General features: G+C 50.7%; 1 protein-coding gene across 1 annotated transcript in view; it reads left to right on the forward strand.

Annotated features, from left to right (window-relative positions):
- phlpp2 (PH domain and leucine rich repeat protein phosphatase 2) overlaps positions 1–16,641 on the forward strand; it is a 37,136-nt gene extending 20,495 nt beyond the window's left edge. Inside the window, exons 7-19 of the mRNA XM_023790893.2 lie at positions 1,115–1,261; positions 2,131–2,361; positions 2,794–2,996; positions 3,086–3,146; positions 3,261–3,356; positions 4,129–4,284; positions 5,959–6,159; positions 6,446–6,608; positions 6,687–6,817; positions 7,200–7,313; positions 8,008–8,202; positions 8,302–8,533; positions 9,663–16,641. Coding sequence (XP_023646661.2) covers positions 1,115–1,261; positions 2,131–2,361; positions 2,794–2,996; positions 3,086–3,146; positions 3,261–3,356; positions 4,129–4,284; positions 5,959–6,159; positions 6,446–6,608; positions 6,687–6,817; positions 7,200–7,313; positions 8,008–8,202; positions 8,302–8,533; positions 9,663–10,943 — 3,211 coding nt within the window. The 3' untranslated portion in view covers positions 10,944–16,641. The remainder of the gene's footprint in view (positions 1–1,114; positions 1,262–2,130; positions 2,362–2,793; positions 2,997–3,085; positions 3,147–3,260; positions 3,357–4,128; positions 4,285–5,958; positions 6,160–6,445; positions 6,609–6,686; positions 6,818–7,199; positions 7,314–8,007; positions 8,203–8,301; positions 8,534–9,662) is intronic.
- Positions 16,642–17,624: the final 983 nt, after the last annotated feature.

Genomic DNA, 17,624 nt, shown 5'->3' on the forward strand with positions numbered 1-17,624 from the left:
TGGCGGGCCGCGGATACACCGGGGCATCCGGGGCGGGGGGGGGGCGGGGGGGGCCATTACGCGTCAGCACCCCCGCCTCATTTACTCCCTTATGGTACCGTTACCATTTTAATGTGCATGCTTGAAACACTTTCTGCTGTTCTATAAAAAAACGTTTCTCCTTTTTTTTCTGTCTGCCCTCCCCAAGAGGGAGTAGAGATAGTCGCCCACCCATGAGCAGACCCCCTCAAAAATGTCAGAACCCGACAGAAAAGACAGAACAAACGCGCTCGGTGCAGCATGCCTGCGTAGGGCTTTGAGGAAGGTTCCGTATGCCCACATAACTCGTTCTGAGGGAGCCTTTTTTAAACCAGTATCCTATTTTACAGTTAACCAGCACTGAACTGCGCTGATTTCATCATGGTTGGGAAGTAGGGTGTAACACTGTAACGCCGCAGAAGGGGTAGGATCTGGCCCGTTATCGAGATCAACGACCCTCCATTATAATATCAAAGGAGATTATTGAAATGAAGAAGTGAAAGAGTGGGATGCCAGAAACAGCTGATGTGGGACCACAAAGAATCGTGGGGCTGTTTTCTTAAGAAAGAAACCCTTTCTGCTGCTGTGGGTCAGATGCACAGGGATCTAAAAATGCCCCATTTGAAGATGACATCACCACTGCTTAGCTAAATCATGTTAAACTATCACATTCAAATTATTCAAAATAGCAAAAGTTGACTTTTTAAGTATGCAAAGTTCCAAATACTCTTTCCTTCTCTCTCTCCCCACCTTTCTTTTGCTCTCTCCCTCTCTCTCTTTCTTTCTCTCTCTTGATCCCTCTCTCTCCCTATCGTTCACTCTCTCTATCTCCCCCTCCCCTCTCGCTCTATCTCCATCTCTCTTTCTCTCTCTCTCCTTCGTTCCCTCCCTCCCTCTCCCCCCCTCCATCCCTCTCTCTCCCTCTCTTTCACTCTCTGTCTCTCCCTCCCCCCTCGCTCTCTCTCCATCTCTCTTTCTCTCTCCCTCCTTCTTTCCCTCCCTCTCTCTCCCCCTCCCTCTCTTCCCATCCCTCTCTCTTCCCATCCCTCTCTCTCCCTCCCTCTTTCCCTCTCTCCCTTCCCGCTCTCTCTTGCAGGTTCTCACAGCTGAAGAGCCTAAACCTCTCCCACAATCGCCTGGGCACCTTCCCGGACTCCGTATGTGACATCCCGTCCCTGACCGAGCTGAGCCTGTGCTGTAACGGGCTCCAGACGGTTCCGGCCCGTATAGGCGACCTGCAGAGGTGAGCAGCGAGGGGGCGGCGGTCCGGCAGGCCCTCAGGCTGGCCAGGCGAGGGCGCTGACGCTCTGTCTGCGGGTGTGATGGGAAGAGGAGTGACTCAGTCTGATATAAACAGCCCCACCCGGCTGGGCCAGATACACGTCCCCAGTATTTGTGGTGACTTTGGTTAAAAAAAATAATTCATTCTTCATGGAACTTCACCATCATCTTTTTCCATTTGAAGCCTTACGAAGGTGAAATTCAGATGCAGTCCTCAGTATCGATGCCCATTGCATATCTATTGAACATTTACTGTTAATCCAAATCTTGAGTTAGATATAATGTGATATTAACAACTTAGGTCCTGTCTGGTTCCTAATACTCAGTTTCCCATGAATCCTTGCTGCTCTGAGAAGGTGAAGGGTAGCTGGTGTCATGACATCAGGCACTAGAAGTCATATGTAACTACAAAACAACATCCGTGAAGCCCCACAAGCAGCACATTTATATGCCTCGCCTGTTAAATTAGGTGTGGTCTCTGACCACACGCCTGGATGGTGGCGTGGGATCGGTTTCATGTTGGCACGGCGCACCCATTACCTGATGATGTCAGCCTCTGCCCTGCGGGTTGTGCTGGCAGCTACGACGCCCACTGCTCTCCACAAGCCACGTGAGGCGCGTGTCCCGTCCGCCAAGGCCTCTGCCGGGTTTCCGGGTCTCCTCTCTGCTGGGCGGCATCTTCCCGTTTTAAGCTGTCGGAAAGCATTAAGTCACACTCGGCCGTTCTGCTTTTGCTCTGGCTCAGTCAGTGCGGCCTCGATTCCCTCGGCCCACGCAGAGTCAGGAGATAACAGTGGTAATATCACCCCCCTCCCCATGTCCCGCCCGCAGCCTGCAGACGCTCTCCCTGGATGGGAATCACCTGGACTCCCTCCCCGAGGAGCTGGGCGGCCTGACACAGCTCTGCAGCCTGGGCCTCTCCTTCAACAACTTCTCGGCCGTCCCTGGCGTGCTGGAGAGGCTGACGGGCGTCGACAGGCTGGCTATGGCTGGGAACCACGTGGAGACACTGGAGCTGGCCGGTCTGGGCCGCATGGACCACCTGCGCAGCATTGACCTTCGGTGAGGGGGGGGGGGGTCACCTTTCACAATACCACATGTCAGGAACGCGGGGTCGAGGATACCGGGGGGGGTGGTGGTGGATGGATATGGAAAGACGGAGCTCCCCCGAGCCTCTCGGAGCACCCGTGTCGTCTTTCCTGGGTGTCATCCCCCCCCCCCCCCCCACCTCCGCCTGCATCAGCTGCCGGCCTCACTGGCCACTGTACCTATGATATTTCCACCATGTGGAAAACCCCGTGTTGTGTTTGGCTGTCTAAACAGACACTTTTCCATTACGACTTATGGTTTACAGGTCATGTGTTCTTAGTGGGTTTTAAATCCAGTGTCATATTTAAATCCGCCAACTGCGCGGTGTTCATTCATTCAGACCATCAGTGGGCTCAGACCGTCCATCTGTAACAGGAACCCACTCGTACCCCCCCCCCCCCCCAGGTTGAATGGGCTGTGTGGGGTTCAGAGTGGAGGCCCCGATGCCCTAAAGCTCATAACGCACATGGATCTGCGGGACAACCACCTGTCCTCACTGGACCTGAGCTCCGCCTGCAATCTGGAGACGCTGCACTGCCAGCACAACCAGCTGGGGGCGCTCACGTTGAGTGGCTTCGCCTTGCGTGCCGTCTATGCCAGCGGGAACCGTGAGTGGGGTTGTGGCGCGGGAGACGGCAGATGTATATTTCATCAACATTTCATTTTAAACAAGGTGTTCTCCTCCTGTCACTTGCAGGCCTCTCCACGCTGAACATCTACCCCGTCCCCAACCAGCTGACGCACATGGACCTATCGCGGTGAGGGGCCGCGTCGCTTAGTTACGGCCTGCCTCATGGAGCGTGACTCACGTTGCATTTCGTGGTTCTGGGTTCAGAACCTTGGCTTAAATAACCGCTGCTGGTCACCTGCAGGAACCTCCTGGAGTACCTGCCGGACTGGGTGTGCGACACACGCAAGCTGGAGGTGCTGGACGTCACCCACAACCTGCTGGTGGAGCTGCCCGGCAGGTGGGCGGCTCCACACCGGGCCGAGATCCACCCCCCCAATCCCGGGATGGGAACCTCAGGGGAGGGGCGCCCATCAATAAGGGGGACCGGCGTCGCCTCGATAACATAATAAGATTAAAAAAGGATGAAAATTTATTGATCCCAGGGGGAAACTGAAGAACAAATTTCCAAAACTCACTCAGTGTCTGAGAGATGTTTTTCAGAAAATCTAATTTGGAAATTAAACAAAAGTCCTTAGTGAATTACATGAGGACTGAGTGAGTTTTGGAAATATACTCTTCATCAACATCCTGACAAGGGATATTAAGGAAATTAGATGGATAAATATATATATATATCAATAAGAAATTAATTAACAGAAGCTCTGAGATGGGCTGGTGCCCCATCCTGAGTTATTCCCTGACTAGTCACCGTGGTTCCCGGGATCTTGTGACTCGATAATTGCTGCTTCAGAAGTAGGTATTTGTTTTATAGTTTAATGCTTTTATAACCTACTGAAACTCTCAAATCTTATCTCGGTGGAAATACCCTGAAAAAAATGCAAAGAACACGAGACAGATCTCAGAGACCCAGCTGCTGAAATGACAAAGGCTGATTCTGTAAATGTCTTAAGAAATTTAGACTTTAATGATTTAATGGACTCAGACCTGAAGTAGGCATTTCTGTTTTAAACAGTGGCTGTTGAAATGCACATTGGGTGGATTTTGGGTGGATTTGTGTCGTTTGACTCTCACTTTTTCTGTCCCCTCTCTCTCTCCATACTACCGGCCAGGCTCCTCGGCAGCCTCAGTCTAAGGAGGCTCATGTCTGGCTGCAACCGGCTACAGCGGCTGCCTGACCTACTTGACCACATCCCCCTAGAGGCGCTAGACTTGCAGCACAACAAGCTGACCGAGCTCCCCGAGAACTTCTTCTACAAGGCCTTAAAGTAGGTCATGCCCCCCACCCTCTGCCACCCCGCTTGGGGCCACCCCCTGCCCGCTGACCGGTGTGCTGTGTGCAGCAGGCCCCTTCTGTTCTGCTGGGCCCAGGATCGAATGCTCCATTAGCATTAGCCTCAACGCCCCATTAGCATTAGCCTTGACGCCCCATTAGCATTAGCCTTGACGCCCAATAAGCATTAGCATTAGCCTCGACACCTGTTAGCATTAGCGTTAGCCTTGATGCCTCATTAGTGTTAGCCTCGACACCCCATTAGCATGTCTCCCCATTCAGGGTCTCATGGCTGAGGAGCTGTAGATGGGCAATAAAGGTCTTGCATGGAAGGAACCCTGCCATCGTCTGTCTGGGTTTTGCGGGGATCAGTAGCTGGCGAGAGAGCAAGGGCCCCTGAAGTGCCTCAGAGGGAATGTTATGTCAAATTAACGTGCCTCATGGAGAAACTGGCATGTTGCTGGCTGTTTTAGCAGGACGTGCTGAGCCTTGCAGGCGCATGGAGCTCCCCTTGCTTATGAGGTGCCAGTTTGTGTTTACCCCAGAGTGACAGCCTGCTTATGCTGTTGAATATTTATGCTAGAAATTCACATTCGGTACTTTGCTCAAGGGCGTAACAGAAAGGCCCTTCACCGAGGCTGTCTTTGCCCGACTCCCCCCGAACACGTCGGGTTAGGCTCCTCCCCGCCTGATGCTGTAAGCCGCTCTGGGCTGTTTTGATCTGCGATACTGTCCTTGCTGAGCATCGTGGGTCTTTCCCGATGCCGGACCCCCGGTAGATTGGGAGGCAGGTACTCCGGTCGCTCTCAGCCATCTCCGTCATCTGATCCTCTCCCCTCTCAGCGGCTCTCCTGTTTCCTGTCTGGGTGATCAGATCGCGGCCTTGACAAAGTCCAGGCTATGGTCAGGGGTGAATGAACTCATCTGGAGGCCCAAGGCTGATATTCAGTTCAATATATTATATAGCGCCTTTCACCTCACAGTTTTCCCAAGGCACTTGACAAGAGTTTGTGGCAACCAATCACTACATCTTTTATACAGAGTGATGCATGAAACAGGGAAAAGGGAAAGAACTCCGCTCCGGAGTAAGGAGAAAAACAACCTCGGGGGGGTTCAAGGTCGACTGGCTACCCAGCCCCCTGGGCCTGCTACCATTATAGAAAACGGAGAAAATGAACCTGCGTGAAAACTGTGCTCATAGTCAGAGTGCATCTGTGACCTCAGCACGGACTCATGGTGATGTCACTGTTGCAGGAGCAGAGCAGGGCCCTGATGTCCGCCAGACCCTGGGACACACTATGCATTAATCAGTGCCTGTCTGCGATACTGATGTCTGAAGCCGCACGGCCCGTCTGGAGTGCGCGATTACAACGCCGAAAACGTGTTTCTACAGACACTGCTTTTTTCACTAAATGCCTCCAAAAACTTTGCCCTGGACGATTTGTGTGTATTGACTCATTTCCGCTCTTTATGTAAGTCCTGTGCGTTGACAATATTATTTTCTTATGGTAATGCTCTATAAAGGTTAACTTCATGTCAGCCTGTCTCCTCACTGTGCCAGGGGGATGATGATATCAGATCCCCATCATTGGAGAGGAGTCATAAAAACCACTGTAAATATGTGCCCTTATTGAGCTGCTGACCCCCTCCCCCAACCTCATTCAAACAGCCTGAGATACCTGAACCTGTCTGCCAACTGCCTGGAGACCATCCCCCCAAGCAGCCAATCAGAGGAGAGCCTCAGCACACTCCAGGAGCTCTACCTCACAGGCAATAACCTGAATGAGCAGTGCGCCGCCCTGCTGGTGGGACACCAGAACCTGCGTGTGCTGCACATGGCTTACAATCAGCTGCTCTCCTTCCCAGCCAGGTAATACCATGATTTAATGGGGTCACATGCTTGGCCATATACATTTTAATTAACCAAAGACTGACACTGAATGTTCTAGAAGCTTTTGTGTGCCTGTATCCACAGGGGACATCCATGAGCCACTGTCTTTCCCATTTCTTAACACAAGCCATTGAACCTACAGCAATATGGCATGCAAAACCTGGACTTTGCTTAAAATTGATTTTGGTTAAGTTAAATCCTATTCAGATCCTTGGTCCACGTTGAAATCCTAGTTGGCGCCCCCTTGTGGCCTGTTTTTTTTTAGCAAGCTGAGCAAGCTGGAGCTGCTGGAGGAGCTGAACCTGAGTGGGAACAAGCTGAAGACCATACCGTCCACTGTGTCCAGCTGCAAAAGACTGCACACCCTCATCGCACACTCCAACCACATCAGCGTGTTCCCCGAGATCCTCTGTCTCCCGGAGGTCAAGGTGAGCTCCCCTGGCCACCGTGCGGGGGGGGGGGGGGTCGCACACCAGCCCCCCTCACCGTCTGCTCCCTGTCCGCAGCTGGCTGACCTGAGCTGTAATGAGCTCACTGAGATCCTGCTGCCCGACTCCCTGCCCCCCACCCTGCAGGAACTGGACCTCACGGGCAACAGCAACCTCATGCTTGAGCACAGGACCCTCAACCTCTTCAGGTGAGAGGGGTGGGCCACCCAGAGGGACCAGGAAGGGCGTGAGTTCAAATCCCAGTGGCTAGCAGAGTAGTAATATTACTTCAGTCGAGGCCTTTAACCCCAAGTGTTCCAGGGTGCTGGATGGCGTCACCACTCTGTGACTCTAATCTTTCTTTTCTTCTGCGTCACTTTGGATAAGAGCACCTGCTAAATAAATGCACTGAATATTAAGTTAAATTCCCACAGGGATAAATAAGATGGGGTTGAGTGCAGTAGGATGTGGTTATCTGATGAATAAATGGAATTTAGATGGGGGGTTGGCTAGTGCTGAGCGCGGTGCCGGTCATCGGTCCTCCGTCTGCTCTCCTCTTGGTCCGCTGAGTCTCTGCCCTGCCCCATTCAGCCACATCACCACCCTGAAGTTAGACCAGAAGCCGGCCGTGAGCTCCGGCGACGCCCCCGTGACGTCCAGCCTTTGGAGCCACGGCTATGCCGAGATGAGCGGCCAGAGGAACAAGTGAGGAGCGAGGTTTGGGTGGGGCGGCAGGCGGGCGGGGGAGGGGGGCGATGAGACTGGGCTGCCGGGAACGGGACGGACGAGGAGAAAGGAGGGAGGGAAACCAGACACTGCTCATCAGTGCTGTCCTTAGGAGGGCACAGAGCAGCGCACGGCTTATAGAGACAAGCTTTCTTCTTAATTGTGTGCAACTGTTAATGTGTCTTTGTCAGCTGTAGCTCTTAGCTGACGTCAGGTCAGGTTTCGCTCTGTTGTTTGAAGGGCTTCTGGGAGGCTAGATCCTCTAAAAAAAGCTGCCTGGTCCCCCCCACGGCTGCGTGGCGGGGATGACAGGCGCCCCTGCGGGCCGCTGAGGAGAACCTCCCGGAACGGAGCATCCCGTGAAGGTGTGACGGGGGCCTTTTCATCTTTAATGAGGCCCACTCCTGCCTGCCCCCCCGGCTGGGGTCATGGCCCCTCTCAGATTAGCAACCTTCCCATCAGCTCTTCTTACCCCGAGGCCAACGTATGTGTGTGTGTGTGTGCATATGTGTGTCTCCCCTCCCCTTCAGAGAACTCCCATTGGACACAGGCTGTATGTGTATATATCTCTCTGCGCATGTATGTATTTTTGTGTGTGTGCGCATTTGTATATTTATATCTGCGTGTGCGTTCCCTCCCCCTCGGTAACTACTTGCTCTCCCATTGGACGCAGGCTTTGCGTGTCGGTCCTCGCCATGGACCGCTTTGGCGACAACACGGAGGCGGCGTACGGCATCTTTGATGGCGACCGCAACGAAGAGGTGCCGCGCCTGCTGCAGTGCACCATGGGAGACGTGTTGTCAGAGGAGATCCAGCACTCTGGAGTGGACACCGTGTACATGTGCAACACCTTCCTCACGTCACACCGGTATGGTTACCCTGCCGCTTGCACGCATGCATGCCAGCGCGATCCTGCACACGGCACGCTCAGAATCACAGAGGGTGCCGCATCTCCCCCCGTGAGCAGGAAGCTGGGGATGGCTGGCCAGAAGCTGGGGGCCTCAGCGTTGCTCTGCTACATCCACCACGAGGCCTCGGACCCTGGCGGCTACTTCAGCCTCACCCTGGCCAATGTGGGCACCTGCCAGGCCCTGCTGTGCCGGGACAGACGGCCCCTGGTACTCTCCAAGGTGTTCAGCCTGGAGCAGAGTGCCGAGGAGACAGACCGGGTGAAGCGGAGCAAAGCCATAATCACCGAGGTGGGTACATAGCCCTGTCTGTGCCTGTCTGAGTCGGCATCTGTATGTGCCTGTTTTTATCTGTCTCTGCCTGTCTGTCTCTGTCTGTGCCTGCCTGTGTCTGTGCCTGTCTGTCTCTGTCCATCTCTGTCTGTATCTGTCTGTCTCTGTCTGCGCCTGCCTGTGTCTGTGCCTGTCTGTCTCTGTCCATCTCTGTCTGTATCTGTCTGTCTCTGTCTGCGCCTGCCTGTGTCTGTGCCTGTCTGTCTCTGTCCATCTCTGTCTGTATCTGTCCATCTCTGTCTGTGCCTGTCTGTCTCTGTCCATCTCTGTCTGTCTCTGTCCATCTCTGTCTGTATCTGTCTGTCTCTGTCTGCGCCTGCCTGTGTCTGTGCCTGTCTGTCTCTGTCCATCTCTGTCTGTATCTGTCCATCTCTGTCTGTGCCTGTCTGTATCTGTCCATCTCTGTCTGTATCTGTCCATCTCTGTCTGTCTCTGTCCATCTCTGTCTGTCTCTCTGCATCTGTCTGTGTCTGTTTGTCTCTCTGCATCTGTCTGTGTCTGTGCTTGTCTGTACCTGTCCCTCTCCGTCTGTGTCTATCTGCTCTTGTCTGTGCCGGTTTGTGCCCGTCTGTATCTGTCTGTGCCTGTCTGTCTCTGTCTGCACCTGCCTGTGTCTGTGCCTGTCTGTGTCAGTGCCTGTCTGTGACTGTTTGTGTCTGTGCCTGTCTGTCTCTGTCTGTATGTGTCTGTATCTGTCTGTCTCTCTGCATCTGTCTGTGTCTGTCTGAGCATGTCTGTTTCTGTACCTGATACCTGTTGTGTCGTTGTCTGTCTTTGTCTGTGCTTGTCTGTACCTCTCTGTCTGTGTCTATCTGCACTTGTCTGTGCCGGTTTGTGCCCGTCTGTATTGTCACTGCCTGTCTATGTTTATCTGTAGCTATTTGTCTCTGTCTGTGTCTGTCTGTGCCAGTTTGCACCTGTCTATACCTGTATGTATCTGTCTCTGGTTCTCTGTCTCTCTCTTTGTGATGAATCTGCACTTATGTATCTGTTTCAATGCAGTGTGACTCTCTGTTCACTTCTTCTGTGTATATATGCCAGAGAATAACAGAGGTACAAACAAATTTAGTGCTTATCTGTGTTTCAGGACAACAAGGTGAGCGGTGTGACGTGTTGCTCCCGCCTGCTCGGCTGCTCCTACCTCTACCCCTGGGTGTTGCCCAAGCCTTGGGTACGCACGGAGCCGCTGTGTGCCCAGGATGAGTTCCTGATCCTGGGCAACCGGGCGCTCTTCCAGAGGGTGTCCTATGAGGAGGTGGTGAGCACCGTGCTGGCTGTGCGAGAGCCACGCGCTGCCGCCAAGAGGCTGTGCACGCTGGCGCAGAGCTACGGTTGTCGGGACAACGTGGGAGCGGTGGTGGTGGCCCTCAATGTCGGGGAGGACAGCTGCACCTGCGAGTTGCCCGTCGCCCCTGGGGAGGGCAAGCCCGGGTCTGGGGGAGGAGTCGGGGGGGCATTGCCCATTACCGTGCCCCCCGGGGATCCAGCCACGCCCTCGTCCAGCAGTGGCATCGCTTCCGAGTTCAACAGTGAGATGTCGGCTTCGGAGGTTGGCAGTGAGGCAGGATCCACGGCGTCTGATGAGAATCCCTCATCAGGCCCCGCCTCTCGGCCTGAGCGGCGATGCAGCCTGCACCCAGCTGCCACTGTTTGTGGCCCCACCGCCACCCACCCGAGCCTCTTCCAGCGCCAACCCTCCAGTGCCACCTTCTCCAGCAACCAATCTGACAATGGGCTTGACAGTGATGACGAGGTGCCACTAGAGGGCGTCATTTCCAACGGCAGCAAGCTGGAGGTGGAGGTCGACATCCACTGCTGCGCCTTCCAGATCCGCTCGGCGGGGCGTGACGAGGAGGAGCAGGGGCCGCCCCACGACCAGCGTGGCTCCGCCTTCTCCAATGGGGGCTTCAGTGACAAGCTGCGGCAGCAAGGCAGTGTGGTGGTGTCAGCCACCAACGGCTGCCTGCTGGCTGTGTGTGGCAGGGAGATCTCAGAGCTGAAGAAGTCCCCGTCCACCTCCAGCCTCTTCGGGAAGAAGCTGTCCAATGGCTCTGTGGTGGCTCTGGAGGACAGTCACAATCTCATCGAGGTGGCCCTGGAGGCCCCCAAGAAGAAATCGGGCTACTTCTCCGCTCCTGCCCAGCAGGACCCCGAGGACCAGCTGGTGGTGCCCCCGAACCTGAAGCAGGACGTCTGGGAGCAGCTCAGGGGGCAAAATGCTGTGGTCCCGGGACCACCTCCCCCAACGTTGTCCCCCCTGCCCACCAGAGAGCCTGACTGGGAGACTCCCCACCCCCCCCAGCTGTGCCCCCAGGACCTTGGCCCCACTGCTGCTGCTCAGCAGGAGGTGTATGACACTGCGCTATAGAGGTCCGCGTGCCGCTGTGTCAGCAGGGACGCCGCGCTGCTCTCGGCCGGGTCTCCGTGGCGCCTGTGGCATCTTCCAGTTTGAGTGATCACATGGTCAGTACGGGGTCCTGCTTGCGTAACCACGGTAACGTTAGGCCATTGCCAGAACGGATGCATTTCGCGTGGTCCTGACTGTTTGTTCTTCCGGTCGGTGTGACCAGCTGAAAAACACGGTCGTTGAGTGAGGCGTGCAGTCGCTGCGGGTGGGGTGGATGAGAGGGACAGACGTGGCCAAAATGCGCGCTTAGACTGGAATACCTCATAACACTGCAAAAAGCGGTATCGCCGTGTCCCTTTACACATGTGGCAACATGGCCGCAATTCCTTACTGGCGTGTATTTCTGATCCAGAGGTTCGTCGGTGAACGCAGTAGTGCCGCAGCGAAAAAACAAGGGTTAAAGAATTTTTTAAAAGTGCCTATTGTAGGAGAGAAGAGTCCCCCACAGTGCCCCCTAGAGGGCAATAGTGGGTCTGTCGCAGGGTATGTCTGACCTCTTGTCTAGCTAGCAGCTCTGTGGCTTTTCTTTGCTGTGGACTGGGCAGGACCACAGCTTGCGGGGCAGGGCGACATTTGTGGTTTATGGGCTGTCTGGGTTTTAAGAAAGCCAGAGGAAGTTGCAGCTTTAGAGAAACACGGTTCCCTTCAGGTTGGCTTTCGAATTGCTGGATGGTAAAGCATCTCCTTTTCTATTAACTTTTTTTTGAGGGGGGAGGGGTGGTGATGAGCACCTATCTGTGTCTGCTGATTGGTTGTTAGGCTGGAGCGGGTGGACGTGGCACTCGGGGGAATCGCGGGGCGCTGAGACGCCCGCCAGCCTTGCCGTTTCACACCTCGCTGAGGTCTATTATGCATTCCAAGCGCCGTTTTGTAAAAGCCAGTCGCTTTGCCGAGACCAGAAAAAACGGCAAAGGGATAGGGACGGAGGTTCACATATGCAGCCATGAGATAGTGTGCAGGCCAAGCTTAGCTTACGCTGTAGTGACGCCCCAAGGCTGAGCAGCGGGGACTAGGTGACAGCGGCGATTTGACGCCACATCTCATGCTTTTATTTTTATTGCCGCTACTAGGCGAGGGCGAGGATCTGCTTCCTTCACTGTGCTCGTACCTCAAGGGAATCAAGACGAAGTCTGGTCTCCCAGGATGCCTGTGGTGGAGACTCTGAAATCCAGCGCTGGTGCTCGGAAATGGGCGGCACTAGGCATCCTGGGAGTGAGCGCCGTGCCCAAGCGGGCGCGCACCCGAGTTTGACAGACGGTCCCAAAATCTTGCATACTTGTATAACGAAGCATCTGCGTCCAGCAGCAAAACCCATAACAAAAAGCATATAACGATATATTTTTCATATTGATTAGAGAATTTAATTGATTATGTCAGTAATCGTGGAAATTGTATGTATGGTACCAAGATGACTATTTTAGCCATGCTGTATGTATATTTTGTTGGGGCAGATTTGTTTCCGTGCGCTTTATTTTTAACAGGGGAAAGAGACGGGACAGGTCTGCGTATGCACCGATAAAGGAGAAATACTGCGAGAGACGTTAATGATAAAACGTATTGTAGGATTGCACTTTATAACCCTGTCGGTTATTTTTATCTCAGTAATAATTTATATTGTCTATATCCATAGAGGTAAAGGCTCCGGAATGATTATGATTTTGAACCGAGAAGGGGAAGGACTGAATTGTGGCTCAGGGGGGCCATCTAGAGGCCGGGCTCGGAACTGCGGCCTGTGACTGCGTTCCTGTCCCTGTTCCTCATTATCTAATCTTGCACTTTCATTATGTGACGCGCTGAACGCAAGCTTGCGCTTCGATGCGACGGTAAACGTTAAGAGGGACTTGAAGTAACACGTGTCATATATCGGCCTGCCGGTCCCACCACTAAGCACTGGGGGGGGGGGGGAGCCATGTCCATTTGTCTGTTCGCTTTTGGAAGAACTCACATCTTATCATTTGTTTTTTAAAAATGAATCTAATTCAGGTAAAATATAGTATTATCGGTCAGCATTAAATCCGGGTGATTTTTTTCGTGGTTGTTCATCACTGCATTCTTAAGAATGCTCCCAAAGTTGCCCAGGGACGCGCGCTTATGCCCCCCCACTCCCCCTCCCCCATTTTTGCGGTCCACGGTGTAGCCCAAAACACGTGTCTTTGGATGGGGGGGCTGTTCAGGCGTTAAGACTGTTTTTGATTGTAGCATGACATGATGGTACATAGGTTTACGCGTAGGTATGTGCAATGATATTGAAAAGCCCGCTGTCATGCACGGCTCAAGGCTTGTGCTGTGCCGCGATTGGTCGTTCTGCTAGCTCAGCACCAGTCTGTGTATTGTGTGAGTGCCTGTATGTGTGTGTGTGTGTGTGTGTATGAACCGTGTGCACTGTGGAACAGGCATGTTGTGGGGCGTTGTTTGCCTAGGATCTTCTGTCAGTGTCTGTGCCATATCCCAGCCACCCCGGTCGTTCTGCTGCTGGTTGCGTGCGTCTCTCACAATAGCGGCGTTTTGAACAGCAGTGAATTGCAGTAACCATAGTAAGTATTGTGTAGGAGGAGATGAGGTGAAAAAAATAACATTGTACGTTGAAAATGACCCCGTGCTCTCCACCCGAAGAGTTGCGCTTCACTATCAAATTACACTCAAACAAAAAGGGTAATGCATTGTTCAGAAATTCATTGCAAAAAAACATTAGTTAAATTATCTCCTTCCTACACGTCTCCAGAGCTAACTCTGCCCTCTCTGTGCCAAACAAAAGCTTTCTTGTTAGGGGCAGCCTGCTTCTATATTCCTAAGTGACTGTGAAAGGCTTTGGTGTGTATTGTATATGTTGCGTGTATGTACTCATGTGTAGGAATGAAGATCTGTATGTCGTGTGATGTTAAAAAACAACACTGTCTGTGTACTGGGAGTCCCACTGGAACTCCTCGATGCCACCACACCACACATGCGCTGCCATAGCAACGTAATAAGGTGACATGACATTTCCCCCGTGGCCTTACACTGATCAAGGGCTACGCGGCACCCTCAATGGGATTGTGGATAGAGGGGGCTTGCATTTTGCATTTCATATGGCAGTGTTTCACAGCTGTGTTTCACAGCCGTGTTTCACAGCCGTGTTTCACACATGTTAACCTTACACCAGACCGTAACTTAAAATAGCTGCTGTTTCACTGAAGCCCAATGAAGATTTGTACCCCCGAGATTAAAAAAAAAAAAGAAACATCCTTATTACTTTGTTTGCTAGCTTTGCTGAATGCCCAGCTCTGCGCTCCTGCATTAATCATTCTTTTAAATGTGAACTTTTTTGTGTTTCTTTATTAAGCGTTAATGTTTATGAGTCTTTAAAAAATGGGTTTCTCATGTGAATGTCTGGGCAAAGATTTTATATAGATTTATATTATTCGAGCTCGTGTGTAAGCCTGTGAAAGATCTTTGTCTGTTAGTGTTATTTTACTGAAGACAGGCATGCGTTAAGGTCACTGGAGATCAACAAGATCACAATGTGTTGGAGAACTGGGACACTTGCTTCTAAACACACCTAAGTACCAGTGGCATGAGTTTTGGGAGATTGAAGTCAGGATGTATACTGCAGGTGGTAAATCACTGCACATTTTCCTGGGTTATTTGAATATCAGTACTGTTACATGATACAGCTGTCATCATGATATTGGCATGTCCCTGGTGTGTCTCTTCCTGAGTATTGGCGTGTCTCTGTCGATTGGGGAAGCAGGCTTTAGGGCTGAAGGCAGGGCCTTCAAACACTAGTGCTTCACTAGGGAAATTATATCAGAAATAACAGTCCTATTAATGTGCTTCCTTCCCGTGTTTTATGGTAAAATGTGGAAATGAGCAGAAAGTAATGCATGCTGTGCGTTCGTTCCACTCTGGGGTTTCGGTAAAATCCAGAACTGCAGAAATCTTGGTCCAAAATCCAGATGAACTCAACAACATGCATAACAGAAATTTATTTATTCCAAAACCGAAATATCAAAGGAGTATCAACAGACACGAATCGTTTTGAATTTCCAGATTCTGGATCTTACTGAAAGCTGAACTAAAATGCAGTTCTGTAGACACAAATGCGCGCACAAATGCACACAGGAGTTTAAGTTTGAATGTTGTTTGATTTGTTTGTTTGTCTTGTGGCCTGATATGGAGTCACTTTGATTTTTAATCATTATCACATGTCTTATTTGTGTGTCTGGGGTAACAGAATTTGTGGGGGGGGGGGCATCTATGGAAGAACTGCCTTCTTTTAAAATGTTTTTTTTTTTTTTAAATGTTCAACTGCAAAAAATGTCTTTTTTTTATTCATGTTTGCAAATGTTTGATTTTTGGGGTTAGGGACAGTTTAGCATATTAAAGCAGGAGTCATTGGCCACAGGCATATCCGTAGGAACGGTGTGTGACGTGCACAGTGCAGTGTGTTCCTCCATTGTGTCTGACCCACTTTGCCAACCTGCTCTCCCCCTTGCTTTCGGGGAGGGTTTCGCCAAGGCTGAACCCAAACTGGACCGGCCCAGTGGGACCTGGAATACATTTGTGTCAGGCTCAACAAGCCAAAAATCCTTTGAGTTCATTCCCAGGATGCATTTGCGCAACTTCAGTGGTGTTGCCATTATCGCTTAACAGCCTGTTTTTATTTTTGTGTTATAAAACCAAAAACAGGATATTCACTACAGGGAGCGGGACGCTACAATGCAGGACGGAGCTTTATTTTTGCTTATGGATATGAAGGATTATCTAGGTGTTTAATGCAGTAAATTAGATGTGTGCATTTATATTTGAGGATATACATGTCCGGCTGATTGATCAATAAAGAAAACAGGGTACAGATTGAGAAATTCCCTTTAATTTTAGGAAAGAGCGTAGCTATTTGCTGTGGCAGAGACACCATGAGTTTATGCAAAGCTGTGTGATGCTGGGGTCACGTGGTGGCGGATGCAGCTCCTCTGGTCGTATTCCTGATCTGCGCTTTGCCTGCGGTCGTGCCTGAAGAGACGGGGATGTGGCCCTTCCGGTCGTCTGACTCGTGACCAAAGTTGACTTTGCTCATCCATCCTTATTTCTGTAAAATTGTTTTCTAGAAATGCCTAAATATTTTCTCTCAATGCCAAGAAAGCTGAGGTTTATTTTTGTACTTCATTGTTTCATGCTGATTTGTAGGTCTGTCTTTTACGAATTAAGGATTAAATGATCCTGTCATTTCACCCTCCAAGGTACTGTTTTTGTTTAAAATATTAATGTCTTTGTCTCAAGCATGCCCTATATATAATGTAAACAGTATATATAGAAATGTGATTAATTTGTACTAAAAAATGTTCATAAAGCGTTGTTTATCTATCTGGGGGCATACACAATATTTTTATGTTTATATTTTAGCATGCAGAGAACTGCTAAATATACTCAAAATCTGTCATATATTGGATGTAATTAGTTTAGAAAATATGTTATAGTATGTTGTTATATTATTAAGGAAAGAGAGTACATGAGAGCACTTTTGCTGTTCATCAGCCGGAAGAGGATTTATCTGGATGTCACAATGGGAGAAGGTGCATAGTTTTATTTCAGATGCTGCTATGACTAGTTTTGGGCAGAAAAGCTGCATTTTTGATCACCTTTTCAGCCAAAGTAGCAATAAAAATTTATACTGTGAAAACCTGCTTCTTTGGTTCATCCATCCATCCATCTTTCAGCCCCTTATCCTGGGGGGATAAAGGGCTGAAACTCAATACATGGAACAGGTGGGATTAAATCCCCCAAACTTAGAGGTGTGAAGCCACAGAGCTACCCCCCCCTCCCCGAGTCGTAGTGTGTTTTGTGTTTCATAAGAAATATTTTTGTATATTTTGTGATTGTATAGAAGCTGTGAATCTGTGAAGGAAAGAAATGTGAGGGATTTATTCTTCACTGCGTAACAGGGTAAACCATGAGTAAAATACTCATCTTCTGCTCAGTGTGAAAGCAGAAGGGCTCAGCAAAGAGATCCAACAAGCCGCACAAATGTGCAAACAACAGTTAGGGTTAAGTGTTTTGTTTATAGGAAAGCAGACTCGCTGTTCTGGTAGAAGGTGTGCGTAATGACGTAGGGGCATCTGATAATGGGTCTTCTGCAGGAGGGCTGTAGAACCTGAGCCGCTTTTCAACTGAACAGGACCAGAATGTGCCTTCTCATTAAGGTGAGGAGGAAGAGAATCTGCACCATTTTCAACTGCCAGTGCCATGTTCCCAAATTTAATTCTGATTTTTTTTTGCAAGTGCAGAATAGCAGACTGCCACAGGGAATCATATCAGACCTCTAATTGGTACTTAAAAGTGGCATAATTGCAAAATCCAGTGTTGTGGTTTTGGCTGTAGAAAGATTGTTTTGCTCTTGGCTATAGCCAGTTTGTTACAGGGACAGTAATAATCACTTTGCTGAAGCACAATGACCTCCAGTCCTCAAAGGCTACACCACACATTTTTTAAAATCTTTCAACGCATCTCCTATTTTTAATGCCTTTGTGAAAAAGACATTTACCCACTTGGAAGTCCATGCGTACTTAACGTGAAAGCAAAGGATATATGGCTCACCAGTACTGTTCTAGCGCTATGCTAATGTGCTACCGTCATTAAGACCAGTCCAAGTACAGAAAACAGGCA

This window comes from Paramormyrops kingsleyae, chromosome 11 (genome assembly GCF_048594095.1).
Source record: "Paramormyrops kingsleyae isolate MSU_618 chromosome 11, PKINGS_0.4, whole genome shotgun sequence".
Classification (NCBI taxonomy): domain Eukaryota; kingdom Metazoa; phylum Chordata; class Actinopteri; order Osteoglossiformes; family Mormyridae; genus Paramormyrops; species Paramormyrops kingsleyae.